A 24,306-nucleotide genomic window follows, 5' to 3' on the forward strand; every position below is an offset into this window, starting at 1 on the left:
TATTATACTGATTGACATACATGGACCCAATACAGGGGCACCTAAATATATCAAGCAACTATTAAAAGACATAAGACAACTATTAATAGACACAAACTGACAATACTACAGTAACAGGTGGAGATGTTAACAGTCCACTTACCTCAAAGGATAGATCATTCAGACAAAATTATTAAGGCAACAGTGGTCTTAAATGGTATAATGTACCAGATGGGCTTAATAGATAGCTACAACAGACTCAAAAATCCCTGCAGATGGTGATCGCAGCCGTGATATTAAAAGATGCTTGCTCCTTGGAAGAAAAACTGTGACAAACCTAGATAGCATATTAAAAATTGAGACATTCCTTTGCCGACAAAGGTCCATACAGTCAAAGTCATGGTTTTTCCAGTAGTCATGTGTGGATGTGAGAGTTGGACCATAAAGAAGGTTGAGTGCCAAAGAATTGATGTTTTTGAACTGTGGTGTTGGAGAGGACTCTTGAGAGTCCCTTGGACTGCAAGGAGATCAAACCAGTCAGTCCCAAAGGAAATCAGTCTTGAATAGTCATTGGAAGGACTGATGCTAAAGCTGAAGTACCAATACTTTGGCCACTTAGTGCAAAAAGCCAGCTCATTAGAGAAGACCCTTGATGTTGGGAAAGATTGAAGGCAGGAGGAGAAGGAGACGACAGAAGATGAGATGCTTGGATGGCATCACCAACTCAATGGACATGAGTTTGAGCAAGCTCCAGGAGATGGTGATGGACAGGGAGGCCTGGTGTGCTGCAGTCCATGGGGTCGCAAAGAGTCAGACAGGACTGAGTGAGTGAACACCAATAGCACACTCCAATCAGAACACCAGCAGAATACACGTTCTTTTGATGTACATGTAAAATGTTCTCCAGGATAGTTCACATTCTAGACCAAGCTACAAGTGTCAACAAATTTAACAGGAGAGAAGTTATATCAACCATCTTCCAATCACAACTATTTGAAACTTGACATCAATTACAAAAAGAAAAATGGGAAAATCACAGACATATGGAGAGTAAACGGTGTGCTACAGAAAACCAATGGGCAGATGAAGAAATCAAGGAAGAAATCAGGAAGTATCTTGCTACAAAGAAAAATGGAAACAGAATGCTTCAGAATTTATGATTTGCAGCAGAGTAGTTGTATGTAACTTCCCTGTAGCTCAAACGGTAAAGAAACTGCCTGCAACACAGGAGTCCAGGATCTGATCCCTGGTTTGGGAAGTTCCTCTGGAGAAGGGGATGGCAATCCACTCCAGTATTCTTGCCTGGAGAATCCCATGGACAGAGAAGCCTGACGGGCCACAGTCCGTGGGGTCGCAAAGAGTCGGACACAACTGAGCAACTAACACACAGAGTTGTCTGGGAAGTTTACATCAGTACAGGCCTTCCTCAGGAAGCAAGTAAAATCTCAAATAAACAAGCCAACCTGCCATCTGAAGGAATTAGATAAAAGAAGAATAAGCAAAGCCTAAAGTCAGGAGAAGGAAGGAAATAATAAATATCAGAGAGGAAATAAATAAAATAGAGACCAAAAAGTAATAGAAAAAGACCAGTGATTTTTTTGAAAAAATAAAATTGATAAACTGCCAGCTAGACTCTTCAAGCAGAAAAGGGACAGGACCCAAATAAGAAATGAAAGAGGAGAAATAACAACCGGAACCACAGAGATACCAAAAAAAAAAAAAAAAGAATTCTGTGGATAGTTGTATGCCAACAAATTAGACTGCATAGAAAAAATAGACAAATGTTGAAAAACATACAACCTGCTAATACTTTATCAAGAGAAAACAGACAGTTTGAACAGACTGATTACTAGTACTGAAATTGAATTTGTAATTTTAAAAAACTTACTAGCAAACAGTCCAGGATCAGATGACTTCACAGGGAAATTCCACCAAACATATAAATAAAAGCTAAATTAAAATGAATAAATTTATTTTTAAAAATAAAAATAAATAAGAGCTAATTCCTGTCTTCCTGAGTCTCCCAAACTCATTCTCACCATTACCTTGCTGCCAAACTAGACTGAGACACTAAAAAAAAGAAAAGAAAATTAAAGACCAGTATCTTTGATTAATATACATGCAAAAACCCTTAATAAAATATTAGGAAACTGAATTAAACAGTACAAAGAAAAGATCTTAGATTGTGATCAAGTGGTGTTTATTCCAGAGATGCAAAGATGGTTCAAAAGTGGACAAGTAAATCATTGCAATACACCACATTAACAAAGTATGGAAATCACATGATCACCTCAGTAGATACAGAAGAAACATTTGACAAAATTCAGCATCCATTTATGATAAAAAAAAAAAATTAGTCAAATTTTCCCCCGTATCTGGAGAGAACACATCTCAACATAATAAATACTATTTATGACAAACCCACACCTAAGACCATATATACTCTGAAAAGCTGAAAGCTTTTTCTTTAAAATCAGGAACAGGACAAAGATGCCACTCACTCTAACCACTTCTGTTTAACATAGTATTGGAAGTCCTAGCCAAACAATTATGAAAGAAATAAAAGGGACCCATGTAGGAAAGGAAGAAGTAAAATTACCACTATTTGCAGATGACATGACACTATGTAATCAGGTCAGTTCCTATAGTCGCTCAGTCTGTCTGACTCTTTGCCACCCCATGGACTGCAGCATGCCAGGCTTCCCTGTCCATCACCAACTCTGGGAACTTACTCAAATACTGTGTATAGAAAACCCTGTATATACTATATATAGAAAACCCTCAAGTCTTCATTAGAGAGCTATTAGAACTAGTAAATTAACAGTAAATTTTAATATACAAGATTAATATACAGAAACCTGCTACTTTTCTATACACTAATATAGAACTATCAGAAAGGGAAAACAGTCCAGTTTAAAATTGCATCCAAAAAAAAAAGCCAAGTAATAAACTCAATCGTACTGGTGAAAGACATCAATTCTGAAAACTAAGAACATTGATGAAGGAAATTGAAGATGATACCCCCCCAAAAATGGAAAGATGTCCTGTGTTTATCAATTGAAAGATTTAACATTGTTAAAATGTCTATAATGCTCAAAACAGTCTACAGATTTAATGTAGTCCCTATCAAAATACTCATGACAGTTTTAACAGAACCAAGCGAATAATCCTAAAACTGATATGGAATGTCAAGAGATAACATAGCCAAAGCCGTCTTGAGAAGACAGAATGTGGTAGGGGTATCATGCTCCCTGTCAGACTAAACTTCAAAACAGTACAAAGCGGTTGCGATTACCCTGTTACTCTGCATATATACAGTGAGGAAAAGTGTTACTAGGAAAACTGGAGAGCAGGATATAAAAGAATGAAATCAGAACATTCCGTCACAACATATATAAAAATAAACTCAAAATGGAATAAAGACCTTAATGTAAGACTGGAAACCATAAAAATCTATTTTAAAAAATCTATAAAAAACAATTTTAAAAAAAGAAAATTCGCAGAACACTCTTCAACATAAATCATAGCAGTATTTTTTTTTTTAACTCTCTCCTCAGGCAAAAGAAACAAAAGCAAAAAAATAAACAAGTGGGACCTAATTAAACTTAAAAACTTTTGCACAGCAAAGGAAACCATTGACATAATAAAAAGATAATCTACTGAACAGAAGAAAATATTTGCAAATGGTATAACTGACGGGTTAATATTCAGATGAGGTAAACAATTCAACATCAGAAAAACAAAGAACCCAATTATAAAATTGGAAGATTAACTGAATAAGCAAAAAATTTAAAAAAAAAAAGTTTAAAAAGAATTCCAAAAAAAAGACATTGTTCCAAATAAAACTTATAGATAGCCAATAGGCACTCAATATCACTAATTATTAGGAAAATTCAGATTAAAACCATGATGAGGTAGCACCCCACATCTGTCAGAATAGCTGTCATCAGCAAGAACACAAATAACAAATGCTGCAGAGGATATGGAGAAAAGGGAACCCTTGTACGCTATTGGTAAGAATAAACTGGTGCTGACAATGTGGAAACAGTATGAAGATTCCTCAAAAAAACTAGGACTCGAACTTCCATATGATCTAGTAAGTGCATACCTGGGTAAGTATCCAAGGGAAATGAAAACACTCATATGAAAATATGTAATACATTGACCCCAATATTCATTAGCGGGTTTATTTACAACTGCCACAGTATGGAATCTACCTAAGTGTTCATTAACAGATGAATTGAAAAAGAAGATGTGGTATGTATATACTGTGGAATGCTACTCAGCTGTAAAAAAGAATGAAATTTTGTCATTTGCAATAACATGGATGGACTTGGAGGGTGTTGTGCTTAATGAAATAAATTAGATAAAGAAGGACAAATACTGTGTGTTATCACTTACATGTGGAATCTAAAAAGTAAAATGTGTAACAAAACAGAAACAGACTCAAAGATACAGAGAACTGATGGTTACCAATGAGGAGAGGAAATCAGAAAGGGAATGACAGGGTTGGTGGTTAAGAGGTACCAACCACTATTTAAGAAATAAATAAGCTACAAGGATATATAGCACAGAGATTATTGTCAATGTTTTATAATAGTTTCGAATGAGTATAGTCTATAAAAATATTGAATTCTGTACCCGTGAAACTGGTTTAATATTATAAGTCAGCTATAGTTCAATTAAAGAATAAGGCATAGGCTTGACTAAATATTAATACTGCTTTTGCAAGCACTATATTTAATCTGAGCAGTATTGATATTAGTGGAGATCTCCAACATTTATTGGAAGCCTGTTAAGTATTTTTCTAGAAAAATTTACTCATATAACTGTTCTGTTGTATAGATAGTATTTTTCCCGTTTACAGAAGATGTTTCTTAAATTAAGTGACTTTCCCAAGTTAACAAAATTAGTAATTAGTTGAGCCCACATTTGAATGTAGGTCTATCATATATCAAGCTCCATGCATTTAATCAATATGAATCGATCAAAATTTAATCCATGCTGTCTCTATAACTTACCTCTTTTTTTATGGATGTTATACAAGATTCCTCAACCGGTTACTGTTTTGTTCTGTTTTGTTTTTTGAATCAGTCTTTCTCTTGTGGTGAGTAAAAGGATCTAACTAATTACTCATCTAACTAATTAAGAAATGGTATAGAATGTTTAATGAACTATTGATCTTTTAAAACCATAGGCAAAGATAATAAATGCAAAGCTGTTTCTGAATGTGTTTCCCTTAGGAAAATTTATTGTGGTAGAAATATTTAGCATTGAGATCTACCTTCCAAACAAACTAAGGGTACAATAGAGTATAGTTCATGGACACGGTGTTGCACGGCAGCATCTCTAGAATGTATTCATCTTCCATCAGTGACAATGTCTATTCATTAATTAGCAGCTCCCCACATTCCACCTTTCCCCAGCCTTTTGACTCCTATATTTCACTTAGGTTCTGTGAGTTTCACCCCCTTAGATACCTCATATAAGTAGATTCATTGTTCTTCTCTGATTGGCTTGTTTTACTTAGCATTATGTTCTCTGGGTTCATCCCTGTTGTTGCATGTGAAGGATTTCTTAAAGCTGAGTACTGTTCCACTGTATGTATGTGTCAGTGGACATTTAATTTGTTTCCACATCTTGGCTATTGTAAATAGTGCTTCATTGAACATGAAAGTGCTAATATCTCTTCTAGATCCTGATTTCAGTTATTTGATAAATATACAGAAGTGTTGAATTTTTAAAAACTGTCTACATTTGTTAGGGATATTAAAGAGTGTGGGTGGTCTAAGTTAATTTTGTGGGCATGAACGCTTTCTCCTTGACATAAAGAAAACGTATATTTGAGGAGGTAATCATTACTGTTGAATACTGCCATCAATATAGGGTCACTGACTCAATAGGCATAAATTTAAGCAGACTCCAGGAGACAGAGGAGGATGAAGAGCCTGTTGTGCTGCAGTCTATGGGGTTGCAAAGAGGTGGACTTGACTTAGCGATTGAACTACAAATAGAAGCTGCCATCTTGCAAAACTTTTACTGCAATTTTTTGGGAAATCACTGATACATATATATATATATATATATATACATCAAACATTTTAATATATTGACAGATCCTCCTTAATATGAGACAATTTATTTTTTCTGAAATAGCAGTCAGGAAGTGTATCCCCTGATACACTAAACCTATGTCCTCCCTATCACTTCTCACCCCTGTATGTGGGATTGAGTTGAACCCTGAATCAATTACTTGTTGAAATAAACTAGGTTATTTATTTATTTATTACTCAGTTATAAATAACTGAGTCATTTAGTACTTAATAATATACTTAGTGAACAGATTCACTACCTTATGTTCAATATTGCCTCAGCTCATCTTCAGGCTCCATTTGGAAACTGCTTTCAGTCCTTAAGTTGATGCTGTAGAAATAAACTCAGGGGGGATAAATAGTTGGCCAACTGTCACATATTTATTTATTTAGTCAAAATAAGTGGATTTTAGTGAGTACAATAATACAGAATGTTTTAAAAGTCTTTCTTTGGCTAAGGTATTTTATTTACTCCCATTTCATGCAGAATGTTGACAATGTTTGCCTAAAATTGTTTTGAGTTTATTGTCATTCTTTTCAATATTAAAACAAGTATTAATATTAAAGTTGAATGTGACCTTAAGGACCACTTTTAATATTCATTAGAAAGGTATATTAAAAATTATTTTCCTATAGAATTGTGTCTTTACATTTTTTAAAACAATGTTTAAGCATCACTGTATTTATAAAGAAGCTGATATATCCCCTATGTTAATAGCCTTAGAGCACCTATTTGGAATATACAAAAAAGAAAATAAAAGGGCTCCCCAGGTGGCACAATGGTAAAGAATCCACCTGCCAAGGCAGGAGACACAAGAGACACAGGTTTGATCCCTGGATTGAGAAGATCCCCTGCAGAAGGAAATGGCAACTCACTCCAGTTTTCTTGTCTCAGAAATTCCATGAACAGAGAAGCTTGACGAGATACAGTCCAGGGTCACAATGAGCCAGGCATGACTGAGCACACACAAGGAAATGGAAGTAGTTATTTCAGATTGTCTTAAACCATCACTATTCTCATATTCTATTTCCTGAAAGAAATAGGGAAGTAATGATGAATTCTGTGTAGGTCAAAAAGATAAGGAGGAAAAAAAAGTTCCAATTATTAATTCATTACTAATAGGATTACCATCCATTACATATGGGATATAACATGTTCTCTACCCCAAAATGTATTTAATAGAACATCTCCATCTTGGAATAGAGTGAAATCTAGAATTCATACTTTTAAATTCCTATTGGAGTAATCTAATGCTATTAAAACTTGAAGTGAAAAATCTGAAGAAACACGCTGTGACCCTAAGGTTCTCCATCTTAATATAAATTCAAATACTTGTTTTAAGTATTTTTAAACTAGTACCTCTAGCTTTATGGACATAAATGTCCATGAGATTTATCCCCCACCTCCATAAAAAAAAGAGTCCCATCAGAAAGCAGTGTAGGTAAGGAGATTTAGAAGAGTTAAGTTTTAAGATTTAGGTCATACCTGAATGGTCTAGTGGTTTTCCTTACTTTCTTCAATTTAAGTCTGAATTTGGCAATAAGGGGTTCATGATCTGAGCCACAATCATGTTGTTTTTGCTACTGTACAGAATTTCTCCATCTTTGGGGGCAAAGACTATAATCAATCTGATATAGGTATTGACCGTCTGGTGATGTCCATGTGTAGAGTTGTCTCTTGTGTTGTTGGAAGAGAGTGTTTGCTATGACCAGTGCGTTCTCTTGGCAAAATTCTGATAGCCTCTGCCCTGCTTCATTTTGTACTCCAAGGCCAAATTTGCCTGTTACTACAGGTATCATTTGACTTCCTACTTTTGCATTCCAGTCCCCTTTAATAAAAAGGACATCTCTTTTGGGTGTTAGTTCTAGAAGTTCTTGTAGGTCTTCGTTCAACTTCAGCTTCTTCAGCATTACTTGTCGAGACATAGACTTGGATTACCGTGATATTGAATGGTTTACCTTGGAAATAAACTGAGATCATCCTGTCATTTTGGAGATTGCATCCAAGTACTGCATTTCAGACTCTGTTGTTGACTATGTGACTACTCCATTTCTTCTGAGGGATTTGACCTAAATCCAATTCCTTACAATTATACAGTGTAAGTGACAAATAGAATCAAGGGATCAGATCTGATAGACAGAGTGCCTGATGAACTATGGACAGAGGTTCATGACATTGTACAGGAAGCAGTGATCAAGACCATCCCCAAGAAAAAGAAATGCAAAAAAAGGTAAAACAGTTGTCTGAGGAGGTCTTACAAACAGCTGAGAAAAGAAGAGAAGCTAAAGGCAAAGGAGAAAAGGAAAGATATACACATTTGAATGCAAAGTTCCAAAGAATAGCAAGGACAGATAAGAAAACCTTCCTCAGTGATCAATGCAAAGAAATAGAGGAAAACAATAGAATAAGACTAGAGATCTCTTCAAGAAAATTAGAGATACCAAGAGAACATTTCAAGTAAAGATGGGAACAATAAAGGACAGAAATGGTATGGACCTTACAGAAGCAGAAGATTAGAAGAGTGGCAAGAATACACAGAAGAACTATACAAAAAAGATCTTCATGACCCAGATTACCACAATGGTGTGATCATGCACCTAGAGCCAGACATCCTGGAATGTGAAGTCAAGTGGGCCTTAGGAAGCATTGCTATGAACAGAGTTAGTGGAGGTGATGGAATTCCAGTTGAGCTATTTCAAATCCTAAAAGATAATGCTGTGAAAGTGCTGCATTCAATATGCCAGCAAATTTGGAAAACTCAGCAGTGGCCACAGGACTGGAAAAGGTCAATCTTTATTCCAATCCCAAAGAAAGGCAATGCCAAACAATGCTCAAACTACCACACACAATTGCACTCATCTCACACGCTAGTAAAGTAATGCTCAAAATTCTCCAAGCCAGGCTTCAACAGTATGTGAACTATGAACTTCCAGAGGTTCAAGCTGGATTTAGAAAAGACAGAAGAATCAGAGATCAAATTGCCAATATCCGCTGGATCATCAAAAAAGCAAGAGGGTTCCAGAAAAACATCTACATCTACTTCTGCTTTATTAACTATGCCAAAGCCTTTGACTGTGTGGATCTCAACAAACTGTGGAAAATTCTTAAAGACATGGGAATACCAGGCCACCTCACCTGCCTCCTGAGAAATTGTATGCAGGTCAAAAAGCAATAGTTAGACCTGGACATGGAACAACACACTGGTTCCAAATTGGGAAAGGAGTACGTCAAGGTTGCATGTTGTCACCATGCTTATTTAACTTATATTCAGAGCACATCATGCAAAATGCCAGACTGGATGAAGCACAAGCTGGAATCAGGATTGCTGGGAGAAATATCAGTAACCTCAGATATGCAGATGACACCACCCTTATGGCAGAAAGTGAAGAAGAACTAAAGAGCCTCTTGATGAAAGTTAAACAGGAGAGTGGAAAAGTTGACTTAAACCTCAACATTCAGAAAATGAAGATCACGGCATCCAGTGCCATCACTTCCTGACAAATAGATGGGGAAACAATGGAAACAGTGAGAGTATTTTTTGCAGCTCCAAAATCACTGCAGATGGTGACTGCAGCCATGAAATTAAAAGACGTTTGCTCCTTGGAAGAAAAGCTATGACCAACTTAGATAGCCTGTTGTAAATCAGAGACATTACTTTGCCAACAAAGGTCCATCTAGTCAAAGCTATGGTTTTTCTAGTAGTCGTGTATGGATGTGAGAGTTGGACTCTGAAGAAAGCTGAGCGCCAAAGAATTTATGCTTTTGAACTGTGGTGCTGAAGTAGACTCTTGAGAGTCCCTTGGACAGCAAGGAGATCCAACCAGTCTATCCTAAAGGAGATCAGTCCTGAATATTCATTGGAAGGATTGATGCTGAAGCTGAAACCCCAATACTTTGGCCCCCTGATGCGAAGAACTGACTCAATGGAAAAGATCCTGATGCTGGGAAAGATTGAAGGTGGGAGGAGAAGGGGACGATAGAGGATGAAATGGTTGGGTGGCATCACCGACTCGATGGGCATGAGTGTGAGTAAGCTCTGGTAGTTGGTGATAGACAGGGAAGCCTGGCGTGCTGCAGTCCATGGGGTCGCAGAGTCAAACAGTACTGAGAGACTGAACTGAACTGAAGGTTTAAGATAATAAAGCTGGAAGAAACTTCATGGAGACACAGGCCCCTCCAGGTGCTTTGTAAGAATGACCATATCCACAGGACTTTTTATAGATACATAATGCTTATTAGTATAAATAAGCCCAAGAATCAACCCTGCTCGGGTTCAGATTCTAGCTCTGCTAGTTAACCTGTTGGACTTGTGGTAAATTACTTAATCTCCCTGTGACATTTTCTTGTCTGTAAAAAAACTGTTTGAGGATTAAACTAGTATTTGTAATGTGTTAACAATTACTCGTAGATGATATGTTCTCAATAAATATTGACCATTAGAATGAAAGTGTTGTTTACACTTTTAGATAGCTCCTTGTTTTTTTGTTTTAATATAAGGAAGTAGACAGTCTTGACAGTTTATTGATCTAGGGAAAGCATTATTGGAATGACGTTCTTCCAGATGAATAGATATACAAATTCCCACATGGTATCTGACGTTTCTAATATAAAGAGAGGCCTGCATTTAAAAAAACAAACTCAAAATGTATGAAGTCAGATACAGAAACATACTGTTCCTCCCAAAAGACTCAATAGTTTCAATTTTATATTACCTAAATAGCTGCCATCAAAAAGTAAGATTTTTAAGAGAAAAAGTAAGATTTTACTTTTTTTAAAAAAATCTAATGATTTATAGCAATAGGGTAGAAGTCATTATGCCACAAGGCACTTTTCTATTATATTTACATTGTTTGCCTTATAAGAAGCATAGATGAGGCTTTGAATCTAGATTATCATTCATGTAAAGGCTCCTTAAAAATCCTGTTTCATTTTATAAGTTCTACTGAAGAATTTTAGCTTTAACTATTCCATGAGGAGTTTTAGGAATATGAAGTATCTGTGATTTCATTTTAGCTTTTAGTGTTTCTGTAAATGGTTCTGAATGATAGAAAGTACTGAGGTTTCCTAGGGCATTCTCTTTATCCCTAGCAGTGCCTTCTCACTATTTAAGTCTCTGGTCCATTATAAGCATTAAATCTGTAAAGTAGGTCAAGAGAATGATGGTTTCAATACCAGGGTTTTAAGGAGATTAGGTAGAAATTCAAAAAGCAATTTCATTGCCAACTTAAAAGTAGATCACTTTCTGGGTATCCAGAGATAAGTATCAATTATATCAATTCTACATTAAATATAATACTTCCTGGCCTCTTTTTTTCTAGTTTAGGGTCTATTTTTATGCTATAGTTTTTTTCAGTTTTCACCACAATATAAAGGAAGTGGTAAGAAAAAAATCTTTAAAAAGGAAATTTAAAATAATCTTTGCTTGTAAAGACTAGAAAGTCATACAACTACTCAGTTGGAAATGCATTGTAAATTTCTCTAATTCCTGGTTATATTTTTAGTGCATATAAGGTGAAAATTTTATAAATATTTTAATAAATAATGCTTATGTTTAATCTTTTACTCAGCCATTTATATTTTATATTTTTTTTTTGCAATAAACAAGTTATAAATAATAAATGAGTTAACTTATCATAACAGCAATAAGTATAAAATTAGGCTTTTGCTCCAAATGTAATGCTCAACATATAGAAAATAAAATTGCCAGCTTATGGCTATTTGCTGCCATAAATGCAAGCATTAGGACCAATATGTCAAATATTTCAAAGGCCTTTTTAGGCTAAGGTAACCAAAAATGTTACAGTTTACTGGAGGTAAAAACAATGAGTAAGACATTTTTTGCCCATGATTAGTAAAACTGTCTTCTTATCACAATTATGTAAGTTCTCATAAAATTTAAGAAACAAAATAACAAGAAATCCTATCTGGTTTTTATCTTTCTAGATATAACAATAACTTTAAGATAAAAAATAAAATAAAATTAAGTGACATGTGGACAGCAAGCTGTGTGGATGAAGTGGGAGAAGGCAACACCAATGCCATGAAATCCTTTGTCTTAGGCTGGCCCACAGTGAACTTCGTGGCCACTTTCAGGTGAGAACCATGGCTTGTCTTATACTATTCACATGGGTTTGCTACTGTGAAATACAGTCAGCTATGTAATTTCTATAATGGAGAGGAGAAAAAGATAATTCAGTTTTGTTCCCATAATTTTTTAAAGAAAAATATTTTATTCTGATTGATCTATTCTGTTTTGTAGAGAAGTTCATTTGTATTCTAAAGCCAATAATTCATCTTTTGGCACACCCTCAATAAAGACACCTGTATGCTTCATGTTTCTCCCAAAGAGTTTTTTATTAAAAGATGTGAAAGGTAGTAGTAAATATTGAGAACTCTTGGAAGCATTTACCTTGGTTTGAGCTGTGACTTTTTAAAGGGGCTACTGAAACACCTTGAACACTGTGGAAGAGGAATAGAGTAAAGAGAGTTTTAGGACCTCCCTCTCCAATATTCCCTTCCCTCATGTTTAGGCACTGTTTTATATATTGAGTTTTCAAGTTAGCTTTTTAAACTACTGAAACAGATGTTTTACTGAAACAAATTCTATAAAAGACTCCAGTTAAGCTTGAATAATCAGCTTATACTTTATACTCCCAGATTTTCTTTAAAAATAGTTTATAATTATAGAAATAAATTTAATGTCATGAAATAATGTGGTTCCTAATTGCACATCATGTTCTAACTTGGTATCTTAGAGGTGTGACAATCAAAACCAGATTTATGAATTCAAGGAATGAAAGGCAGTTTCCTAAGACTTATTCCTTGGCTGGGATGGAGTTGGAGAATGCATGAAGAGAGAATCTTTGTGCTCTTATCTGAACAGGCTAAATTGGCACTTTTCCATTCATACTGAGCATACGAAAACTCAGACTTATGATTTTGAACAATTGCATATTCACACTCAATATTTGTTTTACACTTAAAAGAGCTGGTTTTTATTTCAAGCACACATTTTTCTTTCTACTTCCTCATTACCATCCAGCTCCTCAGGCATCATTTTAAAAGCAAATAACTACTTTTTTGAAGCTCTTAATCTTCTAATAAAGGAAAGGCATGCCATGAAATTCTATTATGCATTATTGACCTACCACAGGATTTTAAGAATTTGTTTAGAAGAAATATACATTTGTATCATTCTCTGTGTATCTTCTTTTCCATGACAAGCTTCTCTAAATATTGTCATTTCATATTGTTTAATCTCCCTGGTGTTTACAGCTGAAAGGAAGTGATTTCAAGTGAAGGGTGAGACTACATTATGTCTTTAAACAAGGAGTTTCCATAAAAGTTTTTTAAGTAGAAGGGAAAATACAGAAACAAGTTTGCATACATAGTAATTCCTCAAAGAGTATAGTACTTTAAACTGAATGACAAAGTTAACATCCCTAGTGATGTCATATGGATGTCTATGTTTTGATAGTGTGATGAGGAACTTCTGTGGTATTTCTCTCCAATACCCATAGCCCCAGTCTAACAATGAGAAAAATATCAGATAAGCCCAAATTGAGGGATGTTCTATAGAGTTACCTGACCAGTAAGCCTCAAAATTTTCACAATCAAAAAAAAAAAAAAAAATCAAAAACCAAAACATGAAAAGGCACAGGAAAGGTCACTAAGGAGACATGATATCTAAATCTACTGTGTGGTATCCTACAATATAGAAACAAAAACTGGGGTATATAGGGATTCTCTGTACTATCTCTGCAACTTTCATGAAAATCTAAACCTATCTTGAAATTGAAAGATTACTTAAAAAAAAAAAAAGGTAGTGTTGAAGAGTTCAGACTGTGGTATGGCAGAGTGAGGTCTTAACAGACTGACCAGTCTGCAGATAACAACTGTAAACTCTGAACAAAACACAAACAACAACCTCCTGAAGGTTCTGGAAAGTGAACACAACATTGGCAGATTTTGGAGCAGAATTGAAACTTGGAACGAAGCATCAGCACTGGACGAGTTTCCTGCTTTTAAGGCATTCGCCTGAGGGCAGGCTGCAGTCAAGTCAGGGTGCAGGGCATCTAAACTGACAAAAACTCAGGCATTCTGGGTGGAAACACCAAAGTGCAGAGTTTTGGTCGGCCACAGTCACAGGAACTTGAGGGATGAAATCTCAGAAAGAAGAGAAGCTCCAGATTTTCTGTTTAGATTCTGTTTAGATTCAGCCCAGCTGGATACTGAACCACAGATGCATGGAACAGACTTAAAGCAGCTTCAAGCTAAGGCTGAAAGACTTGCACTGAGTTGCTCCTGAACACAGGAGAGGTAGGGTTTTCAGCTTGAATCTAATAAAAATGAGTTGTCTGTTAAAACGTCAACATTAATGTTTATAGTGTCTAGAGTGTTATCTGAAGTTTTTTAATCTATGAAGTATCTGGAAAGGAAAGCGATAATAAATAGAAGCCAATCACGAGATGATCTATTAGTTGGAATTGCTATGAAAGAACTTACAAGCAACTCTTATAACTATGCTGTAAAAGGAAAAGCCAATTGAAATGAGTGAAAAGATAGGAAATCTTAGCAGAGAAATAGAAAATATTTTTCAAAAGCCAAATGAAAATTCTAGAACTAAAAATTATAATATCTTAAATTTTTAAAAATTCTCTTTGTGGTTTTAGTTGCAAGATGGAAATGAAAGAGAAATAAGTCTGTGAATTTGAGAGCATATAAACAGATTATCCAATCTGAGGAAGAGAGAAAAAAAGATTTTTAATCAAAAATGCATCAAAGACTTGGAGGAAAACCAAAATGTATAATATACATGTAATGGGAATTCCAGAAAGAAGAGAGAGAAGGAATGTGGCAGAACAAATATTTTAGAAATAATGGTTTGAAAATCTCCCAAATTTGGTGAAAGACCTATATGTACAGATTCAGTGAGCTCTGTGAACCCTAAATGGGAGTAATATGAATAAAACTTCACCCATTTATTTATAGACAAACTGCTATAAACCAAATATAAGAGAAAATCATGAAAGCAGCCAGAAAAAAAACAACACATTACATACAGTGGAACAACAGTTTGCATCACTGTGATTTTGTCATCAGAAATTATGGCTATTTCAGACGTCAGTGGAATAGCATCTTTAGAGTGTTTAAAGACTCAAGACTGATCAAAGTGGCAGAGTAGGAGGATGTGGAACTTACCTTCCCCCATGTAGATTATTCCACATCATATGTGGAATGATTCTCACTGAAAACTGACAAAAAGACTTCTGTACAACCACGGCTGTAAGAAAGATCCACACGTGATCAGGAAGAAAAGTGATCAGGCTGGGAGCTTGCCACCAGGAGTATCCTCAGAGGGAAAGGGAGGTTACGCAGGCGGAGACCTGCCCTGGGAAGTGAGCAGCTCAAACCACAGGTTAGACATCCCACTCCTGGCATCCTACACAGGGGAGACCAGCACTCTTGGCCGGTCGGAGAACTGCTGGAACTAACAAGAAGGCTGTGGGAAACCTAGACTCTGCTTGCATGCATGTACACACTCGCTCATACACAGAAACGCACATACACACTCATAAGCTGACTTGCCACTGAGCCAGAGTGGAGAAGGCTGATAGAGAATTGTTCTAGGAGCTGCTCATTTTCCCTAACCTGGTGGAGCAAATGCTCAAGCCCTGCTTCCTCCAGCTGCAGCTCCCCACTGGACCAAGAGCTGCCATGACTAGGAACAGAACTTGGGCCACCAAAGGTGACTGGGTCCTGAGGTGATGTTTAGGTGGGGTGGCAGTGGCCATTGTTGGTGCTTACTTAAGGAGTGCATCAGAAGCTGCCCAGAACTCTGCTGACACCTGATTCATTGCGGCTTATGCCACAATACATGGAGAGAGTTCACACAGACCCCGCCTGCACCACAGGACATCAGGGTGGAGGCATCAGAGGAGGGAGGAGGACAAAGAGGACTCAGACCCACAGCTGCCTGTGAGCAGAGAAAGGGGAACAGTTGCAGATTCTTGCACAGGCAGCAGATCAGAGACCGCTCAGATGTCCCTCTGAGGCCGACATGAACCTAGAACCCACATGGCCCCCCTTGCATCAGCACGGCCCCACTCTGGAACAAAGGTTCCGGTACTTACAGAAGTGGAAGCACACGCTTAACAGGAACAGGGCCCGCTCAGGCCTGAATCTCAGGGCTTCTGCTGTAGCAATTTGAGATCCATTGACGAGAGAGGAAGTCCTGCCTCACAAGTAGCTTCAGCTCTAACCTATCCATTCCCAGCCACACCCTCTACCCAGGCTATTGCTGCTGGCACACACTGAGGAAGCATCTGACTTGCATCTACGTCAGATCCAGCTCTGCCACCAGCGTCACTGGCACACACAGTGTGTGTAGGGATGCTCCCGCCCAAGTGCACCCTTTCAAGAGTGTAACAGGCAAGTGTGTCACCAAAATACAGAGAGGCCGAAAATGTTAAGCTAATTAGAAAGGCAGAGGAACTGGTTTCGGTTGAAGAAGTAAGAGAAAACCCGAGAGAAATATGTAATAAAATAAACTGTTTATCAGACCAATAATTCAAAGCATTTATAGTAAAAATATTAACTTGATTGGGGAAAAATAGATGAACACAGTGAAAAATTTTAACAAGAAACTAGAAAATAAAAGAGGACCCAGTTAGAAATGAAGAATTCAATAACTAAAATAAAAAATACACTGGAAAGGATAGCAGACTGTATGATCTAGAAAACAGAATAATAAACACCTGATCAAAACAGAAAAAAAATGTTTAAATGGAAAGAGTTTAGGAGAGCTCTGGATTAACATTAATTAAGCTTAGCAATGTTCACATTATAGGTAACCCAAAAGGAAAAAAGAGGGAGAAATTTAAATTCAATATTTCATGAAATTAGGTGGAAAACTTCCTAAACTTGTAGAGAGTAACATATACCCAGGTACAGGAGGCATGGTGGATCCCAAATAGGACAGGAAGCAGTGACATGATGTGTTCTAAGTGCTAAAGGGGAATAACTTGCAACCTGTGATACTTAGCAAGATTATCATTTGGAGTCAAAGAAGAGATAAAGGACTTCTCATAAGGCAAAAACTGAAAGAGTTCATCCATATTAAACCTACCCTAAAATAATTAAAGAATTTTCTCTAAGTGGAAAATAAGAATCTACAGGAAAGGGAAAATCCCACTAGGAAAGCAAATAGTAGGGACTGAGAATCAACCACTTAAGTGAACTAGTATGAAAATAAAAAGACAAACAATTGTAAAAGTAGCTGTTATAACTACAAATAAATAGTTAAGGGGTAACATGAAAATGTAAAATATGACATCAAAAACAGAAAATGTCCGAGAAGGGGGATAAAAACTATAAATCTTTTAGAATGTGTTTCAGCTTAAATGACTACAGCTTAAAACAAGTAGATGTAGTTGTAGGTCAGCATATGTGAACCCCATGATAACCACAAATCAAAAACCTATAATTGGTACTTAAAAAGTAAGAAGAAAGGAGCACAAGCATACTACTAAAGATAATTATAAAACCACAAGGGAAGAAACAGAAAAAGAAGACATGACAAGAGGAGAATGACAAAAACAACCAGGAAAGAACAATAAAATGGCAATGAGTATACACCTTTCAATAATCACCTTAAATGTCACTGGACAAAATGTGCCAATCAACAGACATAGGATGGCTGATTGGATTAAAAAAAAAAAAAAATACACACCAGTATGCTGCCTACAAGAGACTCACTTCAGAGCTAAAGACACACAGGCTGAAAGTGACGACATGGAAAAGACATTTTGTTTTTCATATGAATGGAAAAGACAAGAAAGCTGGAGTAGCAATACTTGTAACAGACAAAATTGATTTTTTAAAAGGCTGTAGCAATAGACCAAAAAAGAGCATTATTTTATAAAACAGGGACCAATACAAGTAGAGCATAGTATACTCATTAACATATATGCCCTCAATACGGGAACACCTAAACATGTAAAGCAAATATCAAAAGACATAAATGGAGAAACTGACAATAATATTATTAACACAATAACAGTAAGGGATGTTAATACCCTACTTACATCAACAGACAGATCATCCAGACAGAAAATTATTAAAGCAACAATGGTCTTAAATGGCATACTAAACCAGGTGGACTTATTAGATAGCTGCAACACACTCCAACCAAAACCAGCAGAATACACATTCTTTTCAAGTGTACATGGAACATTCTCCAGGATATATCACATACTAGGCCAGAAAACAAGTGTAAACAAATTTAACAGGATAGAAATTATAGCAAGCATCTTTTCCAGTAATGACTGGTAAAGAATTACAGCAAGTTACAGCAGGAAAAACATTACAAGCCCAAATACTTGGCGACTAAACAACATACGACTGAAAATCCAGTGGGTCAATGATAAAATGAAAGAAGAAATGAGAAAATACCTTGAGAAAAATAGCAGTGCAAACACAGCACTACCAAATCTTTAGGATGCTGCAAAAGCATCTCTTAAGAGGAAAGCTTATAGCAATACAGGCCTTCCTCAAGAAACAAGAAAAATCTCTAATAAACAACCTAACCTACCATCTAAAGGATAGAAAGAGAAGAACAGACAAAGCCCCAAAGTCAGCAGAAGGAAAGAAATAGTAAGGATCAGAAAGGAAACAAATAAAATAGAGGCCTCACCCCCCCCCCAAAAAAAAAAATAGAAAAGATCAGTGAAACCATGAGCTGGGTTTTTGAAAAGATAAACAGAATTGATAAACCTTTAATAAGGTTTCCCAAGAAGAAAAGGGAGAGGACCCAAGGAAATAAAAGAAATGAAAGAAGAAATACCAACCAATGCCACAGAGATACAAAAATCATCAGTGAATTCTGTGAACAATTGTATGCCAACAAATTGGACGACATAGAAGAAATAGACAAATTTCCAACAAAACCTGCTAACATTGTATTAGGAGTAAACAAACGATTTGAACAGATCGATCTCTAGTACTGACATTGAATTTGTTATTTTTTTAAAAAACTGCTGGCAAACAAAAGTCTAGGAATTCACAGGGAAATTCTGGCTTCACAGGAAAATTCTACCAAATGTATAAAGGAAAGCTAATATCTATCCTTCTCAAACTCTCCCAAAAAATTGAAGAAGAGGAGACACTCCCAAACTCATTCTCTGAGAACACCATTACCCTGATGCCAAAACCAGACTAAAAGATGCTCCAAAAAAATTAGAAGTGAATATCTTTGATGAATATACGTGCAAAAGCCCTTAGCAGCATATTAGCAAATGGAACCAATAGTATACAGAAAGAACCATACACCATGATGAAGCAGGATTTATCCCAGGGACACAAGGACAGTTCAATATTTGCAAATCAGTCAGTGTGATATGTCACATTAACAAATGGAAGGATAAAAATCACATGATCATGTCGAGACACAGAAAGCATATTTGGCAGAATTCAACATCCATTCATGATAAAACTCTCATCAAAGTTGGATTAGAGGGAATATATCTCAGCATAATAAAGAACGTTTTGATAAACCCAGACCTAATATCATGCTCAATGGTAAGAAGCTGAAACCCTTTCCTCTAAATTAAAAAGCAAAACAGGGATGCCCTCTCTTACCATTTCTATTTAACATGCTATTGGAGGTCTAACTCACAGCAATCAGACAAGAAAAAGAAATGAAAGGCATCCAAAGTGGAAGAGAAGAAGTAAAACTGTCACTACTTGCAGATGAAAAGATACCACGTATAGAAAACCCTAAAGTCTCAACCCAAAATTGTTAGAACTAATAAATGAACTCAGCAAAGTTGCAGGAGATGAGATTAATATACATAAATCTGTTGCTTTTCTATATTCAAGTACTGAACTATCAGAGAAAGCAAGAAAACAATCCCATTTAAAATCATATCAAAAAGAATATAATACCTAGGAATAAACTTAACCTTGGAGGTGAAAGACCTATACACTGAAAACTGTAAAACATTCATGGAAATTGAAGCTGATACAAGGAAATAGAAAGATATCCCATGCTCTTAGATTAGATGAATTAATATTGTTAAAGTGGCTTCACAGAACTGAACAAATAATCCTGATATTCATATGCAAGTACAAAAGACCCGGAATTGCTGAAGCAATCTTGAGAAGAAAGAGCAAAGCTAAAGGTGTTACTCTCCCAGACTGCAAATTATACTACAAAACTACAATAATCAAAATATCTTGGACCTGGCCCAAAAACAGATACATAGATCAATGGAATAGAATAATGAGCCCAAAAAAAACCCCACACTTTCGGTCAATTAATCTACTACAAAGGAGACAAGAATATGCAATGGAGAGATTAAAGTCTCTTCAACAAATGGTACTAGGAAAACTGGACATCTATGTGTAAAACAATGAGGTCAGAACATCCCTTCATTCTGTATATAAAAATAAAGACAAAATAGATTAAAGGCCTAAATGTAAGACCATAAACCATGAAATTCATAGACAAAAACATAGGCAGAACAGTCTTTGACATAAACAGTAACAACATTTTTTTTTATCTGTCTCCTAAGGCAAAATAAAGCAAAAATAAAGAAACACCCTTAAACTAAAATGCCCTTACATAGCAAAGGAGGCCATTGACAAAACAAAAAGACAACCTATAGAATGCAAAAAGGTATTTGCAAATAATGTGTTCATCAAAGGGTTGATATCTAAATTATTTAAACAGTTCATACAACTCAGAAAACAAACAGTCCAAAATTGGCAGAAGACCTGAATAGACAATTTTCTAAAGATGGTTTACAGATGGCTAGCTAACAGCATATGAAAAGATGTTCAACCTCACTAATTTTCAGAGAAATGTAAATCAAAACAATAATGGGATATCACCTCACACTTTTCAGAATGGCTGTCATCAATAAGAACAAATGTTTTCGAGGATGTAGGTAAAGGGAAACCCTTGTACTCTGCTGAGAATGTAAATTGGTACAACCATTGTGGAAAACAGCATGGAGGCTCTTCAAAAAAAACTGAAAATAGAATTGCTATAGGATCCAGCAGTTCTACTCCTGGATATACATTCAGAAAAAAAGCAAAAACACTAATTCAAAAAGATTCATGTACCCAGTGTTCATAGTGTCATTATCTGTAACAGTCAAGATATGGAAGCAACCCAAGTGTCCATGAACAGACAAATGGATAAAGATATGGTGCATATACACACACACACAGGATGGAGTATTATTCAGATGTAAAAAAGAATGAACTTCTGCCATCTGCAGCAACATGAATGAACCTTCAGAATATTATGTTTAGTGATATATGTCAGCAAAAGATAAATATTGTATGATATCACTTATACATGGAACCAAGAAATTAAAACAAATGGAAATACAAAAGCAGAAATACACTCAAAGATAACAGAAAATAAAGTAGTGGTTACCAGCCGGGGAGAGAGAGGTGGGGAGGCACACATTACAGCTATGGGATTAAGAGATACAAATTACTATGGATAAAACAGATAAGAAACAAGGATATATTGTACAGCACAGGGGATTATAATTAATATGGTAGCTTTTAGTGGGATATAATATAGAAAAATATTCAATCATTGTGTTGTACACCTAAAGCAGATATAATACTGGGTTGGCCACAAAGTTCATTTGGATTTTTCTGTAACATGTTAAATGGAATTCATTTTAAATTCAACTGTACTTCAGTTAAAAAAAACTAGGTACTTAAAGAAAAAGCTTTCAACCTAGAATATTATATCTAGTAAAAATGAAAGTGAAATAAAAATTTTTAAACTGTAAGAATTTATTGCCAGCAGAACTGTACTACAAAAACAAAAATGCTGACAGAAATTTTTCAGCCTGAAGTGAAATGATCCAAGAAAGTGGCTTGGATCTTTACCAAGGAGTAAAGAACATCAGAAATCATTTATATAAATAAATATTAAGAAAATCTAGTTCATGATCGCTTTAAAATGCTATTGGGCCAGCAGCTCAAGAAGCAGTCTCTCATAGCCAGTCACTCTAATATTTATAAGGAAACAAAAATGTAGACTAATAGTTTTGAAATCAAAGACTGAGATCAGCTGTCAGAATCTCTAAGAAATTCCCAATTAAGTCAAATTGGGGGAAGAGTGGTCATTAAATGTGAATTTTCTATGATTTACCTTGGCAAGTGGTGAAGAGGCCACATCTTGAAACAGACTAAAAGGAATTTCTTACCTCTATCACTATTTGGACGCTTATTCACTATCTGGACGCTATTCACGCTAGGGTCTATATCTGTCAGAAAAATAGGAAGACAAATACAATAATAAAGTGGGAACAATACAATAAAATGGGACCATTATTCAGAAGATAACAAAAGTATTTAAATCTGACAATGATCTATCTATAGGAGGAATCAGGATAATATTTTAATTTAGATACCTAGTATGAATCTTATTCTACAAACTCAGGTATGCCACAAAAGCCTGTTTATGTATAGATCAAATTAAAATCTACCTTGAGCCCCTACTTAGCAGACTTTTAGGAAATAACATTTTCTTCTTTAATGGAACCCCTGTTTTCTTAGGGTAGAACCAGAACACAGGAGACTTCTGTGATGTCCTCTAAACAGATGAAAGGCTTGTGACCTTCAGTCTCTTGTGATCTCTGCTGACTCTCTTTTATGCCCAGAGTTGTTCTTTGACATCCAGGGGTGCTCTGATTCCTTGCCACTTGTGGGCTGCAAGTTTCTTATTGATGTAAAATAAAAACCTTAGTTCCTAAGAGCAAGCCTCCCCACTTATTCCTTATAACCGTTTCCTCTGGAATCTTTCTGTTTCATTAGGCACCTCAACTGAGTGGCATATGGTTCCCAGCCAACTCTTAAGGAGAACAGATTCTGTCTTCTCCCAGGTTTAAGGGAGTCTTTCCTGTCTGTCTTACCCTTTTTCTTTTGCTAAGATATACCACTTTCTTCTCTCCTGGCTCTTATCTTAGGTGCTTATTAAACTCAGAGCTAACCTTGATTTTGGAGTACTTCTGTTTTTAGTTCTATAAAAATGCCTGAGATTAAGAATCACGAAGGAAAGAGAAGTCCTGGATTCTTGCCTAGAGTAAGAGATAGGGGAACTACAAGATTACCAAATCAATTTCAATGAGTTACCCTGATGCACTTAAAAATGTGTTCCTTTTGAGTAATTAAGTGCTGTATGTTCAAACAACAGTGCACTGCACAGCAGTGAGAATGGGCAAGCTAAAACCACATACAGTAATATTGATGTCTCACGAACATAATGCTAAGTGAAAGCAGACGTGTACAAAAATAGCACACACTATTACATTTATGAGAAGTACTCAAACAACAAAACTGTTCTGTTTTGTTAGAAGTCAAATAGTGGGAACTAGTGCCTGAAAGTGAACACGAGGACACCTGACAAGGTGGTTTTCTGTGAAATCTGGGTGGAGTCACGTGGGTATGTTCAATTTATAAAAAGTTTTCAAACTGTACTTTTAAGCATTGTACAGTTTATGTATCTTACATGTCAATTAGAAGTTTAAAAATATGCCAAAAAAAGTTAAAAAAAACAGTACTATGTGTTTAAAGGGGTGATTTTCTTTAATTGCTTTGAAAAAAGTTTAAAGGTCTGAAGAAAACTCACCCATTTTTTTCCAACATAGATTTTTGCTAAATAAATGCAATATTTGACATTAATGAACCTAGAAGAGCTTCTGTTTATGAAAGAAGGCATAAAAATTGTAAGCATTATGAAATATGAAAATTGGTCAGTGGCAAAAGAGATATAACGCACTTTCTGATGACCAATTCTAGGAGATTGCTTATGGGGAAAATTGCTAAGCACCAAATAAACAAATTACAAGTATTTGTTAAGTGTATTTTTATGGAAGAAGAAAATAACTAGTATTTCCAACTTCTTTGAAAAGGTTAGAAATACGATTTTAAGAGCTAATGAGTAACAAGACCATATAGAAATAAACTTTATTTTTAACTTTAAGAATTAAATGCAGCAGTGACTTCAGCAGGAAAATTAATAGTTATTTGTTGTAAATGAATTGATCTTAGATGATTATAGTAATTAAAAGTAAATTTTGTATTAATTCATTGGCTAAATTTTAGTCCTGCCATATGTATAGAAAAATAAATGTTTCTTTTGCTGACAATAAGCTGGTTTCTAAGCCAAGATATTTCCATCAATATGCCAAATTTCTTCTTAAT

At 35.7% G+C, this 24,306-nt stretch overlaps 1 protein-coding gene across 1 annotated transcript in view; it reads left to right on the top strand.

Moving 5' to 3' along the window:
* The window catches only part of ARHGAP20 (Rho GTPase activating protein 20), a 196,476-nt gene that overhangs the window by 112,941 nt on the left and 59,229 nt on the right, over window positions 1-24,306 (top strand). The window contains 1 exon segment of the mRNA XM_065944276.1: window positions 12,016-12,165. Coding sequence (XP_065800348.1) covers window positions 12,016-12,165 — 150 coding nt within the window.

The sequence above is a fragment of the Muntiacus reevesi genome, chromosome 9 (assembly GCF_963930625.1).
Source record: "Muntiacus reevesi chromosome 9, mMunRee1.1, whole genome shotgun sequence".
In the NCBI taxonomy this organism is placed as follows: domain Eukaryota; kingdom Metazoa; phylum Chordata; class Mammalia; order Artiodactyla; family Cervidae; genus Muntiacus; species Muntiacus reevesi.